Consider the following 25,086-nt stretch of genomic DNA (forward strand, 5'->3'; position numbering starts at 1 on the left):
TTTATATCTTAAGTACATATATGCACACTAAAAATTTCAAGGGAAATAGGAGCCAGTTTTCTTTTTTTTTTTTTTCTTTTTTTTTCCTAGCAATATTTCTATCCCACGCATTATATTTAGGACATGATCCTGTTTTTAAAATTAAAGTGGAATTCTGTTGGTATTCAACTTTTTAAAGGACTTTTAAAGGTGAACATTTTTAAATGATACCTGATGATTATTTTCAATAAGAACAAAATCATTTGGGGGAAAAATAAAGTTGAACCTAAAAGCTTCAGCTGAAAATTAAGGTGAATATGGCTTTGGTTTTGATAACTGCTTGGGGTTTCATAAACTTATTAGAAATGGATGTTTTTTTATTATTCAACTAGCCAAACTGCTTTCTCAGAATTGCTTTGTTTGTATTCAATGTCATGATGGATTGGTTTATTATTAAATTCTAGGGTTTATGGCACAATATAGCTCACTTGGCCCATAGAATGATATGGGTTCCGGTGTGTGTGTGTGTGTGTGTGTGTGTGTGTGTGTGTGTGTGTGTGTGTTTGATGTAAAAGTTGGGAGACATATGCACTTCTGAGTTTGAATAATTTTTGGCTGAGACTATGTGAATTGATTCCCATACTGGGAAATGGCATACAAGTAAAATCAGTAGTCTATTCAAATCATTGTGCAGTCAAGTCAGCTAAATATATGGCAATTAAGAGCAAAACCAAACCTCAAACTGAACAAAACCAATTTCTTCTGTAGTTAAGTATATACTACGTCTGAATGTGTGTGTCTCCAACTTTTCTCCCCAGACCAAAAGCATGATTTGGGGAATATGCTGTAAACCAGACAGTGCCTACACAGTATTTCCTATATTAAAACAGGTCATCTGAAACTGACCCTTTGTGAGGATTTAAATTTTATATTTTTCCATGAGTTTTCAAAAATAAAATTATGTTTACTAGGACGTTTAAGTAAATATTTCCACTTTGAAACTATTATAACCGTCCTGAGCACAGATTATAAACTTCAAACACCTAGCCCCTGAGGACCTATAGCTAAATCATTCACACCTTCCAGATATATTTGGGGGTTTGGCTGTAAAACTGGTTGGGGAGAAAACTAGCATGTTTCACAGGCAGCCTACTACAAAATAGGCCTCCTAAAATTCAGAAGTCTAATTATTGCAGATAAAAGAAGAGGACTTAACTCATTTGACCTATTCTATCAACTTGAGATACAGTGAGTCGTCTTGATTTTTTCCTAATTGTCATCTGTAATGAATCGCTCTGCACCCCCATACAAATTGTCCTACTGAGACGCTGACATGCATCCAGGTGAAGAAAGAACTGAAAATACAACTCACATCAGAAAAAGTCTCTTGTTTTGGTGGCTCTGATTTCTGTCCCGGGCACATGGCTTTGCAGGTGAAAGCTACCTCTTCTGACACATCCCTGCCTGCTATTGTGGTGAGGTCATCTCTCAGTCAGGCCACCATACAACCGCAGCAACGCCCCACGCATGCGCTTCAGGGAGTTCTCTCTGTACTGATACATGTCCGTGTTCAGACATGACACCCAGAGGCTTGCTCAAGAACTGCACTGTCCAGTGCGGTCATCACTAGCCACGTGTGGTGACTGAGCGTTCGAAATATTACAGTCTGAATTGAGATGCACTGCCTCTAGGTGTGACAGACACACCAGATTTCAAAGACTTGGCACAAGAAAAAGAATTTAAAATATCTCGTTAATAATTTTTAGATTGCAGGGAGAAATGATAATACTTTAGACTGAATTAAATAAAATATATTATTAAAATTAATGTCTGCTCTTTCTTTTTTGATGTGATTACTAGAATATTTATAATTACCTATGTGGATGGTGCTGGTTTAGGGGTCTGTGATCTCAGCCATATGCTAGGCCAGAATCAGCTTCTCCAGGAACTTCAGCACCTGCCCCTCAACCAATCTCTCTCTTTCTCCCTCTCTCTCTGTTTTAAAATGTTCATCTATTTGGGGCACCTGCGTGGCTCAGTCGGTTGAGCATCCAACTCTTGGTTTTGGCTCAGGTCATGTTCTTGCAGTTTATGAGTTTGAGACCCTCATCAAGCTCCACGCTGACAGTGCAGATCCTGCTTGGGATTCTCCCTCTCCCTCTCTCTCTCTCTGCCCCTTCCTAGCTTGTTCTCTCTCTCTTTCTCTTGAGCTGGGGAGGGGCAGAGAGAGAGGGAGAGAGAGAAAATCCCAAGCAGGCTCCACACTGTCATCATGGAGCCCGACTTGGGGTTGTATCTGATACCACAAATCCTGAAATCATGACCTGAGTCGAAATCAAGAGTCAGATGCTTAACTGACTGAGCCACCCAGGCATCCCTCTCCCTCTCTCTCTTAAACTGCTACAGAGGGTTGAGTTTATCATCCTCATCATTCTTGTGATTCTTATTATTGTTAGCTAAGCAAGTTTTCCAGTTTTACATTTTTTTTCCTTCATCTCTCATTCACCTTCCTCCAAATAAGTACCCTCTAGAATAATATTACTATAACTTTGGGTGTATAAGTATCCTTAGAATGTATTTAATGTATTTTGCATATGGGTTCTCTTTTTCGTATTTAAATAAGATAGGAGGGATAACAACATTATTTCACATTCATATCTATGAATAAATGAATAAGAAAAGAATATCACAACTTTTTCTAGATGTCCAAGGTTTAAAGAAAAGGGCCTGGAACCAGGGTCTGTTTCTCTTATCAAATCTGTTGTGGATGTAAACTCAGACTGTTGTTTAATGATAGTGACAATTACAAGTTTCCTTCTTAATAGAATTTCATGTGAAAATTTACTTTCCTGGAACATAGGGTTTTATCCACATAGGTTAAAAATGTTGAAAATAAAGGAATCAGGGATTCTATTTTTCTATGAAAAGACTTCAGAGTAGTCTTGTATTCAACAAATGTATACTGAGTCCTTATCCTTTGCCCAGCAAGGTTTTAGGTACTGAGAATAGAGTCTCTGAAAAATAAATACAGTATGACAAAATACAGGCAAAAATTCTGTTTTTATGGTGCTGATATTCTAGTGGGGGAAATAGAGATGCCAAAAAAGGAAGTAAAATATATATTTAAAAACTTTAAAAAAATGGAAAGGAAATTGGGAACACCTAAGCGGGGGAAAGCTTGTGGTTTTGAACAGAGAGGGGGAACCTGTGAGTGATGATACTTGGGGGAAGACCTGGGGAAGTGAGGAAGGTGGCTATGTAAATATCTAAAGAAAGAATGCTTAGGTCAGAGGAAGCAGCATGTGCAAAGGCCCTGAGCTAGGATGTGCTCAAGAAAGAGTAAGGAGGCCAATGTCTCTAAAGTAGAATTTGTGAGTGACAATGAGTACAACCAATCATTTCCATCTGGTGGTATGGTGTGGAAGCTTACATTCATACATTCCAAGTTTTCTTTTACTCTATTGGTCAGAGCTAATCTTGCTTGAAAGTAGTGGATATGACCCTATGATCTGCATCAACAAAGCAAAGGGTCTTCTTCCTACTAACCTAATCCCTCACCCCTGTCCCCACCATACACACTCCTAATTCAGCTCCTCATATATTTAGATTTTCTCCAGGACTGACATTCCATCTGTAATTAATCAAGTGTTAAGGGTCTTTAAATTTTTCTTAATATATAAAAGATGTTTTAGTTGTGATTATTAACAGACACATTTGTGTGCCCTGAGTCTGCATGGCCTGGGATGCACTTCTGACACAATTCTGATAACAATTTTTATATAAGGTAATGTTGCTGCCGTATTTATCAAAGCAAACTTTCTGCCGATTCTATTAGGTTAGACACAAGATTTCAATCTTAAGGTAATGTATAAAATTAAAGATTTTTATTATTGTTATTTATAAAATTGTTATTATTAGCAAAAATGGTAGTGGCACATACATTCACCTAGAAGGATTTAATTGCCGGCACATTTATTTCCATCAAATCTGTAATTAATAAACACTCATGCAGTTAGAAAATTTGGTATACAATGTGTGAAAGTGTAAGAAAATGTACTCTGTCTCAACAAACAATTTCTAAGCCTCTTCCTATACCATATGGACTTAGCTCTTTACTGATAGCTAATATAAGCTTAACATAATTTTTATATACATAGTCCAAATTTCATCAAGTGTCCATATCTACATTCTATTAAGACATACCATTGTGTCTTGTGATTTTTATTTTATTTTATTTTATTTTTAAAGTTTATTTTGAGAGAGAGTGAGTGCATAAGCAGGGGAGGGGCAGAGAGAGAGAATGAGACAGAATCCCAAGCAGGCTCTCAACTGTCAGCACAGAGCCTGACATGGGGCTCCATCTCACAAACCTTGAGATCATGACCTGAGCCAAAATCAAGAGTCGGATGCTTAACTGACTGAGCCACCCAGGTGCCCTGATATTATGATTTTTAACTGTTGGTTCCCAAAGCCCACAGATCATCTCCATTTGACTCACTTTTATAGAGTCCAGTGTAACCAATAACTTATGTTAATGATGTTAAGGATGATGAAGATGAGGAAGAAAGGGAGGAAAAGTATAAAGATACTAATCTACTTGTGTACATACAAAGCACTGTGATCTTTTACATCATAATATTTAATCCTTCTAACATGGCAGTTGAGATATTTGTATTCCTATTACACAGATGAGGAAACTGAGATTCAGGGTCATGAAGTCACACACTTTCTTAATGGTGGATCTATGAATTTGAGATCAGATCTTTTAACAGAAAATTCTGTATGCTTTCTACCATGCATTTTGCTCAGACACTACCCAATTTTTAAACATCTTTTTGCTGACGGCCGACTACGTATCAGGTTTGAGGAGAGTATAGGGAGCACCATTAAATTCCAAACTGAACTATGAAGATCTGCCTTGCCCTACCCTCATTCTTGACTTCATCTAGTGTCTCAATGGCAGTTTATTTCATGTGGCCACAAAATTGGCAAAATAAATATTTTTGCCAAAATGTTATGTGACCCAGAGCACATAATTCTCAGTTGGCCATTCCCTCACAATGGAAAAATTAAGTTCAATTTTCCTTAGCAAGGGCTCTGTCCCCCTCTGATTTCTTAGCTATTACATAAGCCAGCACCTGTTTGTGTTGTCAGGAATGTTTTCAGACTAAAATCCACAGGTGGTTTTTTTTTTTTTTTTCATTTTTTTTTTCTCTTGTGCTATTAAGTGAAAATAGCTAAACTTGCTTTCTGATGACTAATTTAAGGGAATACTTCCTGGTGGAAATTTCCTAAATGAACTGCTTGACAAAACAGGGAGGGAGTCAGATCCTGCTAGAATATTCCTCTTTTACTCTTGGTTCTGCTTTGACAGTTTGAAGGATTAAGGGATAACAATGACAGTAGTTCTTATTATTACTCAAGTCTTACCATGTCTTTCTCACCATTCACAGTGTCCCTGTTGGAATAGATTCTGATGACTACATCTGTTGTGTTATTTAAAGTAGATCTTTAAGTCAAAATGAGGATGTGTGCGCGTCGCCTCATTTTGAGTTTGCTTAATGTTTCCAACCGTATTTTAGAAATAAATCCCAAATGCTTTTTTGCTAAGTGCACTTTCCTTTCAATTTTAAACCTATGTGTATTTTAAAGGTCATTTAATCCACTCATTTCCAGTGCCTCTGGCCTTAAATCATCACTGTGTTATTTTATGTAAGAGGTACTTAATGTCTCAAGAAGCTTTCGGAGACCTTTAAAACCCAAAGACATTTTTTTCCAAGACCAGAAGTTCTACTTTGTCTAGAGTAAACATGTTTGAAGAAAACCAAGATCTTAGCCTGTTCAATAGTCCAAAAGTTTGAATTTCAGAGGAGTTGGAACTCAGTGAAATACATTTTCCCATCTGTAGCTCAATCTTCTTTCTCCCCTCCTAATTTAGGCCGAAACACATGGAGAGGATATCCAGCAAAGCACTCTCCTCAGTGACATCTGTGTCAGGAGGAGCGTCCTGGCAATTGGCAACAGGATCCTCTCCCCCCCAGGGAAAGGCAAGGCTCAAGACCCCAAATCATAATAATCTATTACAGATTTCAGGTTACCAAAAGGTAAAGGAAAGGATAATAGCAAAACGCTTAGCATTGCTACATGTCAAGGGAAAGGCTACTGTAATTTCCCTTTGGGGGGGCATGTATTTTTCATATTATTATGCATGAGTATGATACAAATTTAAATATATTTCCATATCCTATTAAAAATTCTCTAATTCTAAATATGTAGAATGAAACAGTTAAATGACTTCATTGAGATTCGGATATAAAATTCCTGGCCACTGGAAGAATCAGGCCAGTAGTGGGCGCCTAGAGCAACAAATGGCCTCCTCTGGAGCAATCTTCTGGATTTATGGATAGTTTTTCTAATAAAATTAAATCTGGGATTAGAGAGACATAAGGATGTGCTGACAAAAAACCACAAATGGTGGTTGAGAAATTAGAATTGAATCTTTACCTTTCTGCTTCTTACTGTGTAGCCTTAAGCAAGTGGCTTAAACAATTTGGGTGTCTTTTTCTTCATCTCAGGAGTTAGGACCATTTACCCTGTGTTCCCTCAAATTCACTCCAGAGTTAATATTTCAAGTTTTTGTGACTCTAGCATGAACTGTGCCCAAGAAGGGGGTCATCTGATGGTCAAAAACAAGAAAAAGCTTGGCAATTGGATTACAATGAACTCATTAAAAAAATACATATTTGAGATAATAACTGGTTTTTGACAGAAGGTAAATCTCCCATTCCTATTTTTTTTTTTAGTGGAAAAAAGGGTTAATCTGAAGATGAGGCTGAAAAGCATAAAGCAGTGTCATTTGACAAACACACAGTGACCACCGTGTCAGTACAGGACCCCAGATAGGTTCAAAACGGACAACAAATAAAGCAGCCTGTATCCTGACCACATCAAGTGTCACAATGATATCTGCCTTTATGGGCCTTTTCCTATTTTTCCCCTCCTTTAGAAATGTATGTTATGAATTATGATTATTGCAATGGAGCCAAGTATTCACCGGGCTCCAGCTAGATCTTTGTTTAGCGAGCTTAAGCTCACTGCCAGCTGCAAACTGCAGCTGTCTGTCAGCATTTGTGAGGACAAACTGCTCCACTATCCCTGAACACTTAGCCATAGACTACATACTGTGTCCCCAGATCTGCTCAGCATACCCTGTGCATTTTCAATACGCTCTTGTGGGGGAGGGTTTCGGTGGTTCGCACGCACATTTTAGAGAAATAGCTAGAAGCTTATGTCAAAATGATTCCTCTAATAGAGGGTTCTGTCCCACTAAAACTATGTTGTGAGGGACTAACTGACTGGCCTGACATTTCCTGGTCTTTCTCTGACAAAAGCATGGGAGGCTGCCACTCTGACAAGCAATCGTTCTTCAGGACATTGTGACCCCTGCAAAGAATGCCAAGGGAATGGACCCAAGACCGGAGCTTGTCTCAGAGAGAGGGAATGTGGGAGTGAGAAGGCCACGGGCAAGGGGCAAAGCCAGAGGAAGGGCATGACCGAGGGTGCTGAGTGCAGCCATTCTCCTGGGCCATAGCATGGAGCAGGAGGCAAGACTCAAAGGGATCTTTATCTTGGGATAAACCCTAATCTAGAACTTTCAAGTAAACTTGGAACTCTGTTCCTTAATAAGGGGCTTTAAAGAATGACATATTTTGCTCATGTAGCATTTACCACCCTTCTAAGCAAAAAAAAAAAAAAAAAAAAAAAAAAGTTTATTTACTTATTTTGAGAGAGACAGAGACAGAGACAGCGTGAGTGGGGGAGGGGCAGAAAGAGGGAGGGAGAGAATCCTAAGCAGGCTCCAAACTGCCAGTGCAGAGCCCAACAGAGGGCTTGAACTCACAGAACCAAGATCACGACCTGAACCAAAACCAAGACTGGAGAGTTAACCGACTGAGCCACCCAGGTGCCCCCCACCATTTTCTTTTTTTTTTTTTAGTTTCCAGCTACACGTAGGCAGCACCATACTACACTTAATTCAGCATTTGTAGAGTTAACCAAAATCTCGCCTGTTTTTTCATCAGAGGGACTCATGTGAGTTGTAAGGATCATTTTTTACAGGGGTGGGAATTTTAGGAATAACCTGAGAATTATGCTAAGAATTTAGGATTACCCTGATTTCCCCAGGCATTTACATACAGTAAACTGTGAGCTTCTTAAGAAGTAAAAACTAGAACTAAAGTTCCTTTGGGCCCAGCAACACTCTTGGGACATTGCAAGAAGCATGAGATATGATCAGTCAGTCCTTGTGGAAGGTATGTTTTTAGTTTTTTTTTAATAAAAATAATTTCAAATAAAAAAATAAATCTGGAACTCTTCCCACTCATGGGGTATTATGAGAACTGCTCTTTGTTATGTAAAAGCATTATGTTAGTAAGAAATATGCCCTCTTGGGAAGAAAAGAACAATGCAAATTCAAATTAATAATAAAACTGTACAATACATAGCATATGGCCAAAGTCGGCCTGAATCACTCACTGGAGAAAACATTCTAAAGTTTGGGAAAAGTCACAACCCTGGGTGTGTGTGTGTGTGTGTGTGTGTGTGTGTGTGTGTGTAGTGCTGTGTGTGTTTGTGGGCAGGGTAGCAGTGACCCAACATAAACACTTTCTTTCCCACATTTAAACATACACGCAATACTTAAAATAGTTTCATTCAGGGGTAGAAACCATGAGAGTCACAGGATCATTAAACAATAGCAAAGCTCTGTTAGTCCGTGATCTTTCCATATTCAGGAAGATTGTAAAATAAAAACAAGACTCTACAAGGGATCGATATTTTCCAGAGAAATAGCATCTTACAGTACAAGACTATTTGGATTGCTAAGTGCCTTCACTTCTGTCTGTGTTATAGTTTGCTGCTTCCTTCATTGAGAAACCTTTTTGCTAGATGTGTTACATACGATGAGCTTGGGTGTTATAATAAACAGAGAGGAAGGCTCAATAATGTATTTCAGTTAGGAAGAAGCACTTGAAAGAAATTGGTTTTGCTATACACATGATGTGAGCCAATCAATAGTGGTTTAGTCTGACAAGCACTGTCAATATCCATTGTCACAGTTCAAAAAGTCTTTAATGGATAGTTCTTCAAAACCCAATGATTTCAACACATGTTCCAAGTCTTGAAATACACTCTACCTGGCAGAAATTAATCACAGATAAACTCTTGGGGTTGTATACAAGTACTTTTTTTTAACTGAGAGCCAAGTAGCAGTCAAAAATTGTATCTATATTATTTTTCATTTTATGTAAATTAACATATATATTGAATTTATGCAACAGCTAAGGTTATAATCTAATAATACCTGATACATAGTAAATGCTCAGTAAATATTGAAAAACATGAGAAGCACTGGGGTGGAGGATGAGGAGAGTATTGTTCTGTTCACTTACTGATTATTACAATCATGATTGCAATATAAGACATTGATAATAATCTCATAATTCACAATAGTTAGTGTTTATTAGATGCTTATGATACACTAGATATTGCACTGGGTGTTTTGCATATATTGGGGCATTTAATTTACACAACAGTCCTTGGTGTGGATATTATCAGCCCCATTTAACAGATAGGAAAAAAGAGACACAAAGAACTTACACTTCTTGAATAAGATTTTACTTCTGTTAAGGGATAGAGTTGAGATTCAAATTAAAAATCCAACACCTGTAATCTTCGAAGTAAGAGAAGGAATGCGCATTTTTTTTTTGAAAGAAGCAGCATTAGCTGTTGGAAGGAGGCCATAGATTAGTGGTTCTCATCTGCTTTCCCTCCTAAATGCTGATCCTGAAGCTTTACTCCTATGTAGCAACCCAGAATTAAACAGGCAGACTCTGGTTGGGCACAGAGAAGAATGAAACTTCCTGACTTGGATGAGGGAAGTGCTAAGGAGTTTATAGATGAGAGTGCATGTGCCCATACTATTGTGGGCTAGATGTATGTCTGTCTGTCTTTGAAAAAAGATTAAGTGATGACACGAGTCAAGGACTAAAAAACTGAGAGATCTGGCTGGGTTGCTAGCCCTTTTACTTAACAGGGGTCCCAATCCCAACCCTGCATCTCTACTTCCATATTCATTCTTGTCTGGCTACATACAGCCACCTGGAGCATGGTGAGTTACTCACGGTGGTTATGGCTCTGTGCAACCCAGATGCCATCATCAGCTGTTCCGATGGGCAATCCAGAGAGTATTCAGCCATCAGCTCTGTTGCTGTCCCGTGATTCACTAAACTCACCTAAGGTAACTCATTTTCCCTCTTAGGTCTACAGTGATGTGCACCACCTAGAATCATCTCAGCCAGCAGTTTCAGCACATCAGATAAGGCCTTAGGTTGGAAGTATTGGAAGTACTTGACTATCGTGGGAGGCTATTGCCATCTCTCTAAGTCCTTAGAACTTTGACAGTATTACCAAGCAGATGGAGAGGCAGGCAGCGGGGCAGGGTAGAAGTTCCCATGGGCTTGAAATCAGGCAGCCCTGCACTTGACTTTGGCTCTGGCACTTATTTGCTATATGACTTAACCTCTCCGAACCTCAGATTCCTAACCTGTAGAATGGGCAACAATAAGAGAACCCACTACATTGAATGGTTATAAGGACTAAACGAGATGTAACATACCTACTGCAGTTTCTTGTCACATTGTAAGTACTCTAAGAAAATGAGTCATTATTAATAATATAAGTGGTATTAGGATGATCAAATTGCCCAGTTAAAGTGGAAACTGAGAATGCTTTAAGAAAATCAATACTATATATATTACAATATTTAGGGGCTCCTGGGTGGCTCAGTCGGTTGAGCGTCTGACTTCAGCTCAGGTCATGATCTCGCAGTTTGTGAGTTCAAGCCCCGTGTCGGGCTCTGTGCTGACAGCTCAGAGCCTGGAGCCTGCTTCAGATTCTGTGTCTCCTCCTCTCTCTGCCCCTCCCATGTTCATGCTCTGTCTCTTTCTGTCTCTCAATAATAAATACACGTTAAAAAATTACATATTACAATATTTAGATTGAAGAAAAGTTAAATATGTATTTATTTATATATCTTATAAAATTATAAATTACATATATCTTATACATATATATGAATTTAACTTTTTTTTACAATCTAAATAAATCACCCCACCACTTCCTCTTGAATATTGATTATTTAGCTTAAGACTTCTCTTAAACTGCCTATGTCTATAATATATATTTTTATGCCCTCCTTCAAATTTTTATGTTTGAAAAATTCAGGATACATTGTAGCATATTCTTGATCACCCGTAAGGCCCGGAGTTTAGAGATTTAAAAAAAAAAAAAGCTTCGAAGTTGTCATTTATTACTCCCCTCTATACCCTCTGAGAATACATTTTCACAAGGGTAAAAACAAATATGCACACACAATATGTAGTGGTAGCTCTCTCTATTTATGTCTATCTGGAGGGCAGATTTAAATACCACCCACCCAGTTAAAATACTGCTAAGCACGGTCTAGTATCTGAGTCAGTATATAAAATCAGCATTGAAATTGTCCAGTATTCAGGGTGCCTGGGTGGCTCAATAGGTTGAGCATCAGACTCTTGATTTTGGCTCAGGTCATTATCCCAGGGTGGTATTAGTCAAGCCCCCTGTTGGGCTCCATACTGAGAATGGAGCCTGCTTAAGATTCTCTCTCTCTCTCTTTCTTCCCTTGTGTCTCTTCCTTTCTCTCCCTTGTGCATGCTCTCTCTCTTTCAACTTAAAAAAAAAAAAAGAAAGAAAAGAAATTGTCCTGTACACTTAAATATGAATATCATTTCATTCTCCAGCTAGGCTTCCCCCCCCCCCCACCCCTACATAAATCCCAAGCATTAATTTCTTAGAATCTTGCCATGCTGTTACCTCTGTGGTGGAATTGTCATGCCTGAAAACTCATTGTGTTGTTTTTTTTTATTTTTGTTCTCTGATGTTCATATTCATCTATAAGGCTCTTCTCATTTGATTTGGCTGTGGCCTGTTTTCTGTCACCAGGAGAGAACCCATTCCTATATTTAATATGTAATATTTTCTCATGGAAAGCATATTTTTACTTCATAGCGCCCTTTGTCTGGATTATTGCCCTATGCCATTTTTTCTTTTTTTAGTAATTTCGCTTTCAAAATCAGCTACTGCCTTAGCTCAGTAACCACTTACTTTATATACAAATTTATCAAAGTTTTGAACAGCTCTCAAGTGACAAAGTTTTACTGACACTGTATCAAGTCATAAAAGATGTCTGGATGAACTGAATCTTTACACCTTAAACTGCATCTGATTCCATTTAAAGAAAAAATGTATCATTTGTCTTTATACACACAATAGGTTTTTGCTATTTACATATATTTTCTCTTTCTTCTTTCCTTTTTTTTTTCTGAATATGTAGTATTTCCATAACCTGTGAAACAAATATCTTTTTCAACTCTGGTTCACAAAAAGAAACCAGATAGGCTTACAACTGAAAGCAAATTACATCTGTGATAATATTACGCAATATTGGCACAACAGAACTGAAGTTAGCATCATCATCATTATCATCATCATCATCATCATCAACAAAGTTATTCATTAAGTAATTCAAAGCTCTACTAAATGCTATAGAGTTTAAACAAAACATCCAGACTCAAACTATAGGAATACATTATCGACCTAGACACGTCAGATATATTACCAGCAAAATAAAAATATTAGGCCTATACATGAAAGGCAATGAAGATTTACATCATAGACAGATGAATGCATTAGAAGTAGAACACATGGATACATCTATTACTGAGAAAAGCAGTCGTGGAATTTCCATATGGCTGAATGACAGGGATATGACAGTTAACTGCCAGTTCTTTATCAACACTGAAAATGTAAAAATATGGTTAGATTTGACCATTTAAACTAGACAATTTAGTCTAAAAGTAAACGATTTTCACTGTATGAATTTTTACTTCTCTTTAAAAGGGTAGATAGCATAAATACGAATCATTGGTAGATATTGTCCACATACCCTTCTTTTTTGAACTGATCATTTATTTTGTATTTCTACAATATCTACATGGGAATTAGGTGGTTAAAACAAAGCACTGCTGTTAAAATGTTCTGCATTCCCTCTTCCAGTTATTTCCAGATTTAATCGTGATTTGTGTTTCAAGCAAGTCACCTAAAGTTTCATAATTTAGCTTCTCAGGCTACAAGTTGGGAATTGAAAATATGACTTCTATTTACACTGAGCATGTGAAAAAAAGAGAGATATTAAATGACCAACAGTATATATATTAAGCCCAAACTTACCCCTTCTTCCCACTCTGACACAGGGAGTTACGTGCAAAGTTTTGCAAGCTCTAAAAGCGTGTGCTGGAGAGAGCAAAGCAGTATATACTACAGCCTCATGAAAGGAATCAGGCAGGAGGCTGAAAGAAATTTTAAAAACTTGATTTTTCTTTTCAATCAACTTTGGGTAAGGCATTCTTATTTCAGTAATTTAATAAGTGGTACAACAGGGTAATTCCTAATACAAGAAGTCGGATTGGAAAATATGAGTGGAGACAATTCAGTACCTTGTTATGTAATCCATGTGATGGTTGGAGAAGTGTTTTGGAATCTCTTGGGGTTAAGAGCCTGATATAACCTTATTTTGCCATTTCTTTCTTGATCTCCTTCCCTGGACACTTCAGAGTGGTAAGATGATCTTAACTGCCACCAGCTTTGCCCTGAACATCCTCCCAGACTCAAAGTGTCAGGTCTCAGATGCTAACACAACTATCTACACCTGATGTCGATCTCTATGTAAAAGCTAACCAAAAAAGTGACAAGAAGCCTAGAAAGTTGTTTGTAATAGCATTTCCTTTAGCAACATTTCTGAAATGTTAGCTCTCCAGTATTTCCAAATAAAAAAAATAATAACAGCATGTGAGTGTAACATGGGAATACCATGAAAACAGCAGTTTGGCAGGAAAGGGGGATATTTCAAAATAAGATCCCCAGAAAGAAAAGTTCTGGCAGATGCACAATTCTGGATCATATTATCTAAAACACTGGATTCCGGAAAAATTTGAGGGTTTTCTTTTGTGGTTCTTATCCCTTAATAGAATGGTAGTGAATGTTCATCATCCAAACCGGGTTGATTCCTCCTCCCATTGTTGAAAAAATAAATATACAAAGGGCACCCATTACAATCAGCTTTTTCATCTCTAGGGTGGTTTTAACACCATTAATGCTATGTTGGGTATAAAACTTAAAAAGCCTTCAGTCCTTGGGGGGAGCGTCACATACATATACAGAAGTTGAATCACTATGTTGTACACCTTAACGTAATGTAAGATTGTGTGTCAACTGCACTCAAATAAATAATAATAATAATAATAATAATAATAAAATCCCTCGATTCTAACTATTCTTTGGTGTGAGCAGCTTTAACAGCAATTAAATCTCTCAGTGGGTTAAGAGTGGTGCTCAAAGCTAATGCCTTTGGCCTGCGTGTTGAGACTTAAATTGTATATTGTTATTGAAAATTCTTAGGCTTTCAAAAATATTCCTTTTGGGCTTGAAAGAAAAGATCACCCATCAACGGAGAAAAGAGGAACGTATAAAGGAAATAAAAGTAAATTCTAAAATACCTGGAAAGCGAATCCCATTCAGGTTAACTTTTTGTGGAGATGAAAATATGTAGAATTAAGAGCAATTCCTCTGTAAATGAGATTAAATGCTTTAGAATTTAAACTCATATCTCTTTAGTCTCTTTTCATTTTTGAATAAAAAGTTTAAATGGGAATGGAAAAAAAATGCTCATTGGCTTAACATAAATCTTTAAATTGCAGTAAAGTTCACCCTCAAAAAGTAGTTGAATCTCTGAGGAAAAAGAAAAGGCTGAATTCTATTTTTCATAAATGATGGATTATTGTACCACACTGTGTATTTTCCAGTAAAGTGTCCTTTTATTTGCACTGTGTGATTACAAGTTTCTAAAAGTATGTGTGGGGTCACTTGGGTGCTGTGGGAAAATGGAAGGAACACTGTTCTGTTAAAATCAGTAGTGAAATCAGAAGCAAACTATGTCCTGATTATCATAGGCATGTGTTTAAATTTTGCCTTCCTTAATTGGTGATGTTGTATTTACTTAAAATGAACAATTTGGCAAGTTTTTCTCCCTTGACAACAGAAAAGCGTAAACTGTTTTATAAGTTTGGCTGTTGAAATCAGATTTGTAAACCACAATATTCAAAGACTTTTACTGCTGTTTACAGGGACCCCATGATGGACTTGGCTTTATAACCATGTGCTTTTTACATTTTTAGTTCGTATTTATAGCGCTTTCAAGTTATTTGCTTAATAAAAAGTATGCTGTATATTATAGTCATCTATTGACTTTAACTTCTGCATTACTCTTCCTAGAACAAAATGAGTGGAATGAATGATAGCAAAGGCCTTGTAATTTGACTTGTCATCTGAGGATGATTATTTATGGCATCAGGAAATGGAAGTGGACGCTGTAGTCTGTCTCTAGGAAAGTCATTAGAGGCAACTTTGGAGAGTTTGGCTGTGTTAAAACCAGTGTGATCACACCCAAGACTGCTACTTTCTCAGTGTTTGTGAGAAGGAAACAAGATAAAGCATTTAAAAATATTATTTCATGTTCTTTGAAAAAACAATATACCTTACATACACATGTATGAGCCAGATGTACATGGCTTTTCACATGTAGAGCCAGATGGTGGTATTAAAAACAAAACAAAACAAAACAAAAAAAGAAAACAATATACATGTTTTACAGTTTATATGTGAAATATTTTGCATATATTTAATAGACATTTAATATATATTTTATATCTAATATTATGAATGTAAATATATTAAATATATAAATATATATTCACATAATTATTTAAATGTTTGCATTAAATGTTTCTATATAGTAGAATATGCATTTATTCATATATATCTGTTTAATATATATTTATATATATCATATATAAATATATAAAACATACAAAATATAAAATATATAAATACATTTTATGTTTTTATATAATATATATTATATTTTAAATATTTTTATACTTTGTATATTTAAAACTACATATAACATAAACATATTATATATGTAAAATTAAGAATAGTATCACCAGAGTACCTAAGGGATTCTGAAAGATATAACTCACTATATAAACATTTTCATAATCTTGCATTTATACTCTATATACTTTCTAATCACATCATTTTAACTAGTTCTAAAAAGGCAGATAAAAATGCCTCCTTTGATTCTGTATTTCTTGGCATTCTGTCATGGAAGGTGACAAGATTTTGAGGAGAGACTAGAAATAGAAAATATTACCTTTGATAACCTGTGAAAATTTGGATTGATTATGCCCCATTACTTCAAAGGCAGACTTGAGACCAAAACTACCTTGAGAAAGATTTTTTTCTGAAGGACGTTAAGTGTTTCTTCAGCCTCTGATACTAGAACCCAGACCATGGGGTTTTGAGACAGTTGTCAGTTGAAGCAGCATGTCTGACTGGTGGTCACTGCAGTGACTTGACCCAGGTAAAAACTGAGAAGATATCATGTAAAGATAGTATATTAAGATGCCCAGAATGACTTCCAATCATGCAATTTTGAGTTGGCTAATGCCTGATACTTATGGCCCTATGAAAACAATTATTGCTTATGTGGGTTCTAATGGCAATTGCTGTTTTTCCAAAATCATCTGAGGTCAATTCCACCTCTAAGATCCCTTAGTCTCTTGTACTTCACACCATGCCATATGAGAATTATATAGGCCATATGCATTTTCATTCACAGCAGTTAATTCCAGCCCTGCCATGTATGTACTAGGTGGTCAGTTTGTATTTGTTTATTTTTTCATCACCTAGCAGAATACCACATAAAAATCTTATGAGACTTGTCCCATATCCAAACTTGACCTTGGACAAGTTACTTAACCTTTTTGCCTTAGCTTCCTTGTCTCTAAATGGGTAGAATTATTTTACATACTTCAAAAGTTCATTGTGAGAGTTGAGTCAACAAATATTCAGTGAACATTTACATTTACATGCTGAACAATGTTTGAGGTATTGGAGACCCATTAGTGAACATTTACAAAAGTAGATGAAAATCTCTGCCCACGTGGACCTTACATTGCAGTAACATTAAGTTAAATCATGTTATATGCTTAGCAAAGTATCAAGCATGTAGTAAGGTCTCAATACATTTTAGATATATTATTATTAACCCAATTGAATGATTGATTTATTCTAAAATATGATTTGAAAGGACAAGAGCCTCTATGTACCTAATAAAGTATCCCAAGTCCTCCCATTACGTCAACAATTGGGTTAAGACAATGAAGGGCCCAGTTAAGTTCTATTATCTTAAAGAGAAAATGAATCAGTCATTAATAATAAGATACCTTGAATGTACTTAGACTCTATGCTTAATGAAGGTCCAGAACTTAAGTGTTATGTTCATCATGAAGTTCACAGCCTTTTAGCACAGAGCCTGATGATCAGTAAACATTCAGCTAATATTTGTCTAGGAATGAATTTGATGCACACCTAACTTTGAAGATAGAGCTTAGAATAGGAAGCTGAGGATAGGGGATCAATGAAGACAATGAAGAAGGCTGAGACAAATTTGTTTCAGAATTTTACCTAGAACTGGTGGTAATTTCACATTAATAACAAAAATAAGAAATATTTACTTCAGAAAAAGAAATCACTTTGAGTCAACATAAAAAAGAAGATTGACAAAATTATTTGGGCAGGCAGGACCATTTAAAACACCTGAATTACCTACAAGCAGTATATAATCATAATCGATTGAAATGAACAATTCGAAGAGTTTTCCCTTTAATGTAGATGAATTTTTCTTTGACTATAATTCTGTGTATAGATACAAACAGGTGGAACTATGCAGATAAAGGTCATCATATTAAATATAAGGAAATGAAAGTGAAAATAAATTGTGAATGTATAGAACTAACCACATTCTCATTGCACATTCAGGTGGCAACACAGCTAATATTTTCATACAGCCAAATTTTTACTTGTATGCAGTGTCTAAACAGAAGGGCTTGAGCTATTAATTCCAGTAGTTCCGTAACTACTGCTTTCTATTCATATTTGAATAAAGTAATAATCATAAAGGAGAAATTTACTGCAAGCTTTTTTTTTTTTTTATTTCTAGTGTTCAGACTGCATCATAGTGCTTCCGATACAAGCGACAAAAACCGAGTTAAAAGCAGATTAAAGAAGTTTATCACCCGAAGACCTTCTCTGAAAACTCTGCAAGAAAAGGGACTTATTAAAGGTATAGGCCTTTTTATGCTTTTACTGTAACAGTGATAAATGAATATGCCTCTGTGTCCATAGCTATTCAGCTCTAAAGAAATATTAGGATATTTTATTCTTTTTAGGTTGTTTATTGAATGCTCTGCTCTAACAGAGGGAAAAAAACAGTTGCCCACAAAACTAGTCCTGAGAAAATAAAGGTTGCAGCACAGAACCATTGAAAACAATACTTAGTTTTGCCCTCAGCAGAGCTGGGCTCTGCGCCAGGGGACAGAAGAAAATCCTAGCAGCTCATCAGAATGAACCCATGTCATCATGGGCCTGGACAATCCAGGTGCACACCTACAGTCCCAGCATGCTTAATACCAGCAGCTCTTTTCACCCTTAGATGTGTCCTGATTTGGATAATAAGTTATCTGATCACCCTAATTATAGTCTGAAGTGAGCGCTAGGAAGAAAAGTCCAAGACAAACCGATGTCATGAAAATCTATGGATTTGGAGGCTGGAGAACTAAAAGCTCAGTCTAAACTGAGATAAGTAGGTACTTTTGCAAATATATCTAAAGTAAAGAACAAAATATTCTAGACCATCCTAGCCACCACAATAGAAAAATGTAGAGTCTGGCATTTGACTAATTAGAATTCAAACCTGGGTTCTACCACTCACTGATATTGACATTGAACAAGTCATGACCTCTCTGATCATCAGATACCTCATCTGTTAAATGGGGATACTTGTACCCATCACTGAGCAGGCATGGAGAAATAAATGAGATAATCCATGTAAAGCATTTAATAGAGTTTCTGGAATTAAGTGTTCATAAATGTTCCTGTTATTAATGCCATTATTATTCACTACTGTTGTTATTATTGTCACAGTGCGAAGAGAGATGAAAAAGGATGGGTGGATACATAGAACCAGTGATGTAATAGATAGGGTATCCTAGCGGCCCATCAGAATAAACCCATGTCACCATGTGCTTGGACGGTCCAGGTGCACACCTATAGTCCTATAACTGGATATCACTTACAAATTACACAGTAAAATGTATTATTTTCCTAGCGAGACAACATATGCATTAAGGCCATTATTTTCCCTGCTTTTCCAATTTCCTAGCTGATGGATGGATAGATTTTAAAAATTGACTGTAAGGAGAAATTTGAAAATGAACTAAAATAAACTCTGAGAACAAAATTAAAAGATGGATCTTCATGGGAGCCAAAAGGTGATTTAATTACACAATCATTTCTTAAGAACAGGGCAAAACAGATCTCAATATTTTCAGCAATAGTTAACATGAGAATTACTGAAATGGGTTGTAATAACTGTCCTATCAATTTCAGTCCATTTTTAAACAGGGGAACTTATCACAAGACGCATATGGCATTTTGAACCAATTGTAGACGTTAAAATTTTATGAAGCAAGAGTGGAAAATTCTTTGAATGTACCCATTTGGGGGTTGAACTAGCACCTACTCTAAACCAGGCTTACCTCAGACTTATACTCTGAAGATATCCTTTTCAGGGCCACTTACAGTATTGGGTCCTCTACAGATTCAACTTTATATAATAATATATCAGTACCTTCACTTGTATCTTAGAATGCACCCCACAGATTATAATTTTCTTTGAGAGGATTCAGTTGGAGATTGCCTACCACTTTGAAGAAAATAGAAAACCAAATCAGTAGACCAAACAATCCCAATTTGGACATAAAGTGCAAATTTTCCTGACTGTGGCAAAACAAAAAGGGTTTTAACTCAGGGGCACGGTCTGGCCTCAATCAAAATGCTAAAGAATTAACAACTACCGTGCTCTAGCATTGGTCTCAGAAAGCGGCAGAACTGGATGCCTAATGCGGTTTTCATACTGATGTAATGGAACCACTGAACACACTCCGATGGGTACATTTCCTATCCTAGAGCTCCATTAAATTTCCACCATAGCTGACCAATGAGTCAGTATTCATTAGTAGGGCTATGGAAAATCTATGTGAAATTCTGATTTGATAAGCTTCCATTGTTGTCTTCAGTGGAATTTTCTTCCAAATACAGATCAAGTTATGCAAATATAATCACTTCTTGGGCTTGTTTCAGTTTTAACTGTGAATTTTTTAAAGCGCTTACTGAGATTTTTTTTTTCTTTTCACTAAGTGAAAAGCATTAAACCAATTTTTAAAAATACGGGCCCAGTCAAATTTAGTACTTTAAGTCTATTTTCTTAGCATATTTAAGACAAAGACTTAGAGAAAGCAATGAAATCAGTGTTTTTGATCAGTTATGAAAAATTACATAAAATAAATGAATGATTAATGGTTAAATGACTCCACGTAACTCTTTCAAAGAGAAGTAGTATTCAGAAAGAGAGATTATGGCCTTTAAAATTGTTCTCTGTGTATCTGCCCACAAGAATATGCATCAAATTCTTTCAACAGTCTAATCTTTTAGGTCTGGAATAAAGTCCTTCACAACAAGGTTCAGGAAAACTGTGATGATAGTTTGGATCTTAAAAGTGAGCTTCCTGACACTTAGGAGGGACTTTGCAGGGCCACAGCCACTTTTCAAAGTGTTTTTACTCCTTTATGTAATGTTTCCAACAGGCTGAAAGGCCTGAGCTTTGAATGCAGCCAGCCTTTATTGAGCACCCAGGGTGGAGCAGGAAAGGCTATGCCTTCTTAACTGTCTAACGCCTAGCAGATCAACATCCCCAAAGCACTTTCTGTGAAAAGAGAATTGTCTCAATATCACACAGTCTGAACTCAGTCACAAACTCTTCCTTCAATATCTATTTTTTGGGACTCATGGAGACCTGGCCAAAATGTGCTTTCGTTGGCTAGAAGCTAGATCTGGAAACAGTCCCTTGATGGGGCAGCATTTTCTAATTTCTTTAGTATCACTAATGAGAAGGGTACATTAGAATGTCAAAAAGAGCTGGCAGATAATTATGGATGATGACTCAATGGAAAGAAATCTTAATAGCTCAGATGCGTATAGCAGTCACTATACCACTGCTGTGGCAGCTTCTGAAAAGCCTTCAATTTCTCCAAGTGCTTTCACATTTGCCAAGAAAATGGCAAGTACCTTTTAAATGTGTGAGTTTATTGCATTGAATGTCTTATCAGAAATAAAACTCAAATAAGTTTAATATGTAAATTATAGGCAAGAGGGTACATTTTAGGGTGGCATGTATGTTTGTAACATATTTTCTACTTGGTTTTGAAACTGAAGTAAGAGCTCTTCAGTGTCAGCCAAACTACCTTATATAATCTTTCAAATAACAACACTGACATCCAAGAACAGAAAACACTTGCCAGTGCAATATCTAGAAAGGATAACAATTGTTTGTTTTGGGGGAAGCAACTAGTATTTCCTTATATCAAAATGATAGAATTAGAGAGGATTGTATGTTTAGAAAGTAGTTTCTTTCATCTTCATGTGGATAAAACCATAATGGATGGTATTAGGAGAAACTGAAAGTAATGTTGTACTACCTTATTTTGTAATCACTACATTATAAAGGAAACAACCTGTTTAAAGATGAAATAGTATGCCTCCAGGATTTATGATGAAAAGCAGTGCTCCCCTGCCTCATCTCGGTTTTGCTCCTTACGAGGCACTACTTGGCACTGTTTCTATCCGTTGTTTTCTTGGTGGTTGACTCCATAGCTTATGTTATTGCTATCTGGAATACAGGTTAGTTAGATTTTGTCAATATCTTCCTTATCTTTCATGACATAATGTCTTGATTTATCAAGCTTAGATGTCATCTCAGGTTTCTTTTACAAATAGACATGAATTCAACTCAATTAAACCAGACCTCATCCACCTGGCCCTTTCCCCCCCCCCCCCAAATACTCATGGTCAAATACAACAGGTCTGTGTCTCTCCAGTAGCTTTCTCTATAACATCCAATATACTTAAATCTCTACTTAGTGTTCCAGTAACCACAGAAAGCTGAGACTTAGTGCTACTGTTGACAAGACAAGAAGTTTAGTGCCTTTTCCCCACTCTCATCTCCTCTGTCTTTGCTACTGTGATTCTTACTTCTATATCATAAAAACTCATTATTGCACTGCTTTCTATAATTATGACTCATTTGTAGATTGATTCTGAAAGTTAAGAACCAAAAACATCATTCATACTATTACGATTATGTAAGGTTGTTTCCTGTAACTCCAAGGACTAGACTTCATTCTCTGTTCTTACAATATCATGACCTCTGTGATTCTCAAATAATCCTCCTTGATCATAGTGAAAAAGATTACCTTTTCTTTTACATTTGGAGGTTGCATTAGTACATTTACACTGTTTCACAATCACAACCAAGTCCTCCATGTTTTTCCTCATATTTTGATCTAAATGTGAAGAAAATCAGGTACCTGCATTTACTTTATATTGATCATGTAAATATTATGGAATTGCTGACCAAGTCATGTGCCAGATAGGATTAACATGTCCTTGAGTTCAATGTGATCACTTAATGGACCACACAAATTATAATGTGCTTATTTTTTTAAGTTTTTATTTTTATTTCAGTCAACATACAGTGTTATATTAGTTTCAGGTGTACAATATGGTAATTCAGCCCTTCCGTACATCACCCTATCCTCATCATAAGTGCACTCCTTAATCCCCATCACCCATTTAACCCATTCCCCCATCCACCTCTCCTCTGGTAACTACTAGTCTGTCCTCTATGGTTAAGAGTCTATCTCTTGGTTTGTCTCTCTTTCTCTGTTTTTTATAATGTTCTTATTTTTTAAGTTCATGCTTCATCATTTGCTTACAATCATGCTATATTTTAGTCTGATACATTTTTTAAATGTTTATTTATTTTTGAGAGAGAGAGAGATTGAGAGAGAGTCAGCAAGTGGAGAAAGAAGCAGAGAGAGAGAGAGAAAGGGAGACACAGAATCCAAAGCAGGCTCCAGACTCTGAGCTGTCAGCACAGAGCCGGATGTGGGGCTCACACTCATGAACCACAAGATGATCAGGACCTGAGCTGAAGTCGGATGCTAAATCGACTGAACCACCCAGGCACCCCTAGTTTGATACATTAAAAAAATGTTTATTTATTTTGGGATAGAGAAAGAGAGCATAACTGGTGGAGGTGGAGAGAGAAAGAATCTCAAGCAGACTTCACACTGTCATCGCAGAGCTCCATGCATAGCTCCATCTCACCAACAGTGAGATCATGACCTGAGCCGAAATCAAGAGTTGGATCCTTAACAGACTGAGCCACCCAGGCCCCCTTAGTTTGATACCTTTCCGATTGTGCATTTCTTGTGCAGATTCCCCACCCCCCTCCTCCACCACAGAGCTTTTTTCTTGCCTCTGGGCCTTTATATCATCAAGGACTTTAATCTTCTCAGTTAAACAGTCGGTGTTCAACTCCCTAGACTCCCTAGAGTCCCTAGAATGTAACTCCCTGTTTTTGTTTTTGTTTTTGTTTTTGTTTTTGTTTTTGTTTTTGTTTTTCCCAGAATATGTTCTCAACTCCTTCTATCACCTCACCACACTTGGATTGATTGTTTTCCAGGCTTTACCTGGAATCAGCCCGTGATTCTCTTTTGCTGAACTTCTGAATTGTATTCACTGCCTTCTGAATCCATACCTTCTCTTTCTTGCTTTAATTCCTTCTATTACTATGTAACAGCCTCCAGTAACTCATTTAGAAAACATGAGACCTTGATTGTCTAAAAATATCTTCAGTATACCCACACTTGATCAATAGTGTAGTTGGGCATAAAATTCCATTGCTTCTAGAATACAGAGTTGTAGTTTCCATTCTTACTCCTGTTACTTTGAATATTTTTTTCTTTCAGAATCATTGGTTTTTTGTCTTTATTTTGAGATTCTGTAATCAAGATAATGTATATGGTTGGCAGAATTTAAAAACATTTACTCTGCTTAGCACTCAAAGAATTAAGATTCTCTTCAGCTCTGAATTTTTTTCTCTCTATTACTATGTTGATAAGTCAGTCCCTCCCATCAGTTTTCTCTGGTTCTTCTTCTAGGATCCTTATGATGTGAGCATTTAGATCACCAGGATTTATTTTTCCCATATTCTGAAAGAATTCTCAATTTTATCCCTTTGTCTTTATTGATTTAACTTTAGCAATTATATTTTCAATTTGTTAGAGTCTTTCTTATTCTCCATTCTTTTTCTTTTCTTTTCTTTTCTTTTCTTTTTTTGAATATCCCACCTTTACTCTCATACCTAATAATGAGGATGGCCTGTGGCAGTTAGCACTCAATAAATATTAATTAATTGAATAAGTGAGAAAATAGAAAATAGAGGATACTTTTCTAACTTATCCAAGGATATAAATTAAAATGTGTTGTTGTCATTTGGACTTTTTAAATTTTTTTTTATTTTAAAATGTTGTCTCATGTTCTTTAAATTATCAGTTTTACATGGATATATTTCACTCATTCTACTTCTATCACATTAGTGACTTAGCTCAAATGTCTGGTGGGCAAAGGATGTTCATTCTTATTACTAAATGAGGCTCCATAGACTAGCTAAAATTCTATGTACATGGTTAGAGCTTGTTAATGATATAGTTTTGCTATAGGGTAATGTGTAGGGACTGTCACATTTGTGTCAAACATGAAATATTTCCAAAAGTTCCAGAATGCCTTATATACTCTTGATAAACTTAATCAATCAAGATTTTTTATTATGATAGAAAAATTTCCACTCCATTTTACAACTCAGAAAATTGAGTTTATTCGAAAGCACAGCAGCTTTAGGTTTGTAGCTGGATTCTGCTTTTTGCCAGC

General features: G+C 36.4%; 1 protein-coding gene across 2 annotated transcripts in view; it reads left to right on the top strand.

The window, feature by feature from the left end:
• The window catches only part of ARHGAP15 (Rho GTPase activating protein 15), a 611,397-nt gene that overhangs the window by 333,777 nt on the left and 252,534 nt on the right, over nt 1–25,086 (top strand). For both annotated transcript variants that reach the window (XM_042994393.1, XM_007086400.3), the window contains one exon: nt 18,197–18,319. In XM_042994393.1, coding sequence (XP_042850327.1) covers nt 18,197–18,319 — 123 coding nt within the window. The remainder of the gene's footprint in view (nt 1–18,196; nt 18,320–25,086) is intronic.

The sequence above is a fragment of the Panthera tigris genome, chromosome C1 (genome assembly GCF_018350195.1).
Source record: "Panthera tigris isolate Pti1 chromosome C1, P.tigris_Pti1_mat1.1, whole genome shotgun sequence".
NCBI classification, from domain to species: domain Eukaryota; kingdom Metazoa; phylum Chordata; class Mammalia; order Carnivora; family Felidae; genus Panthera; species Panthera tigris.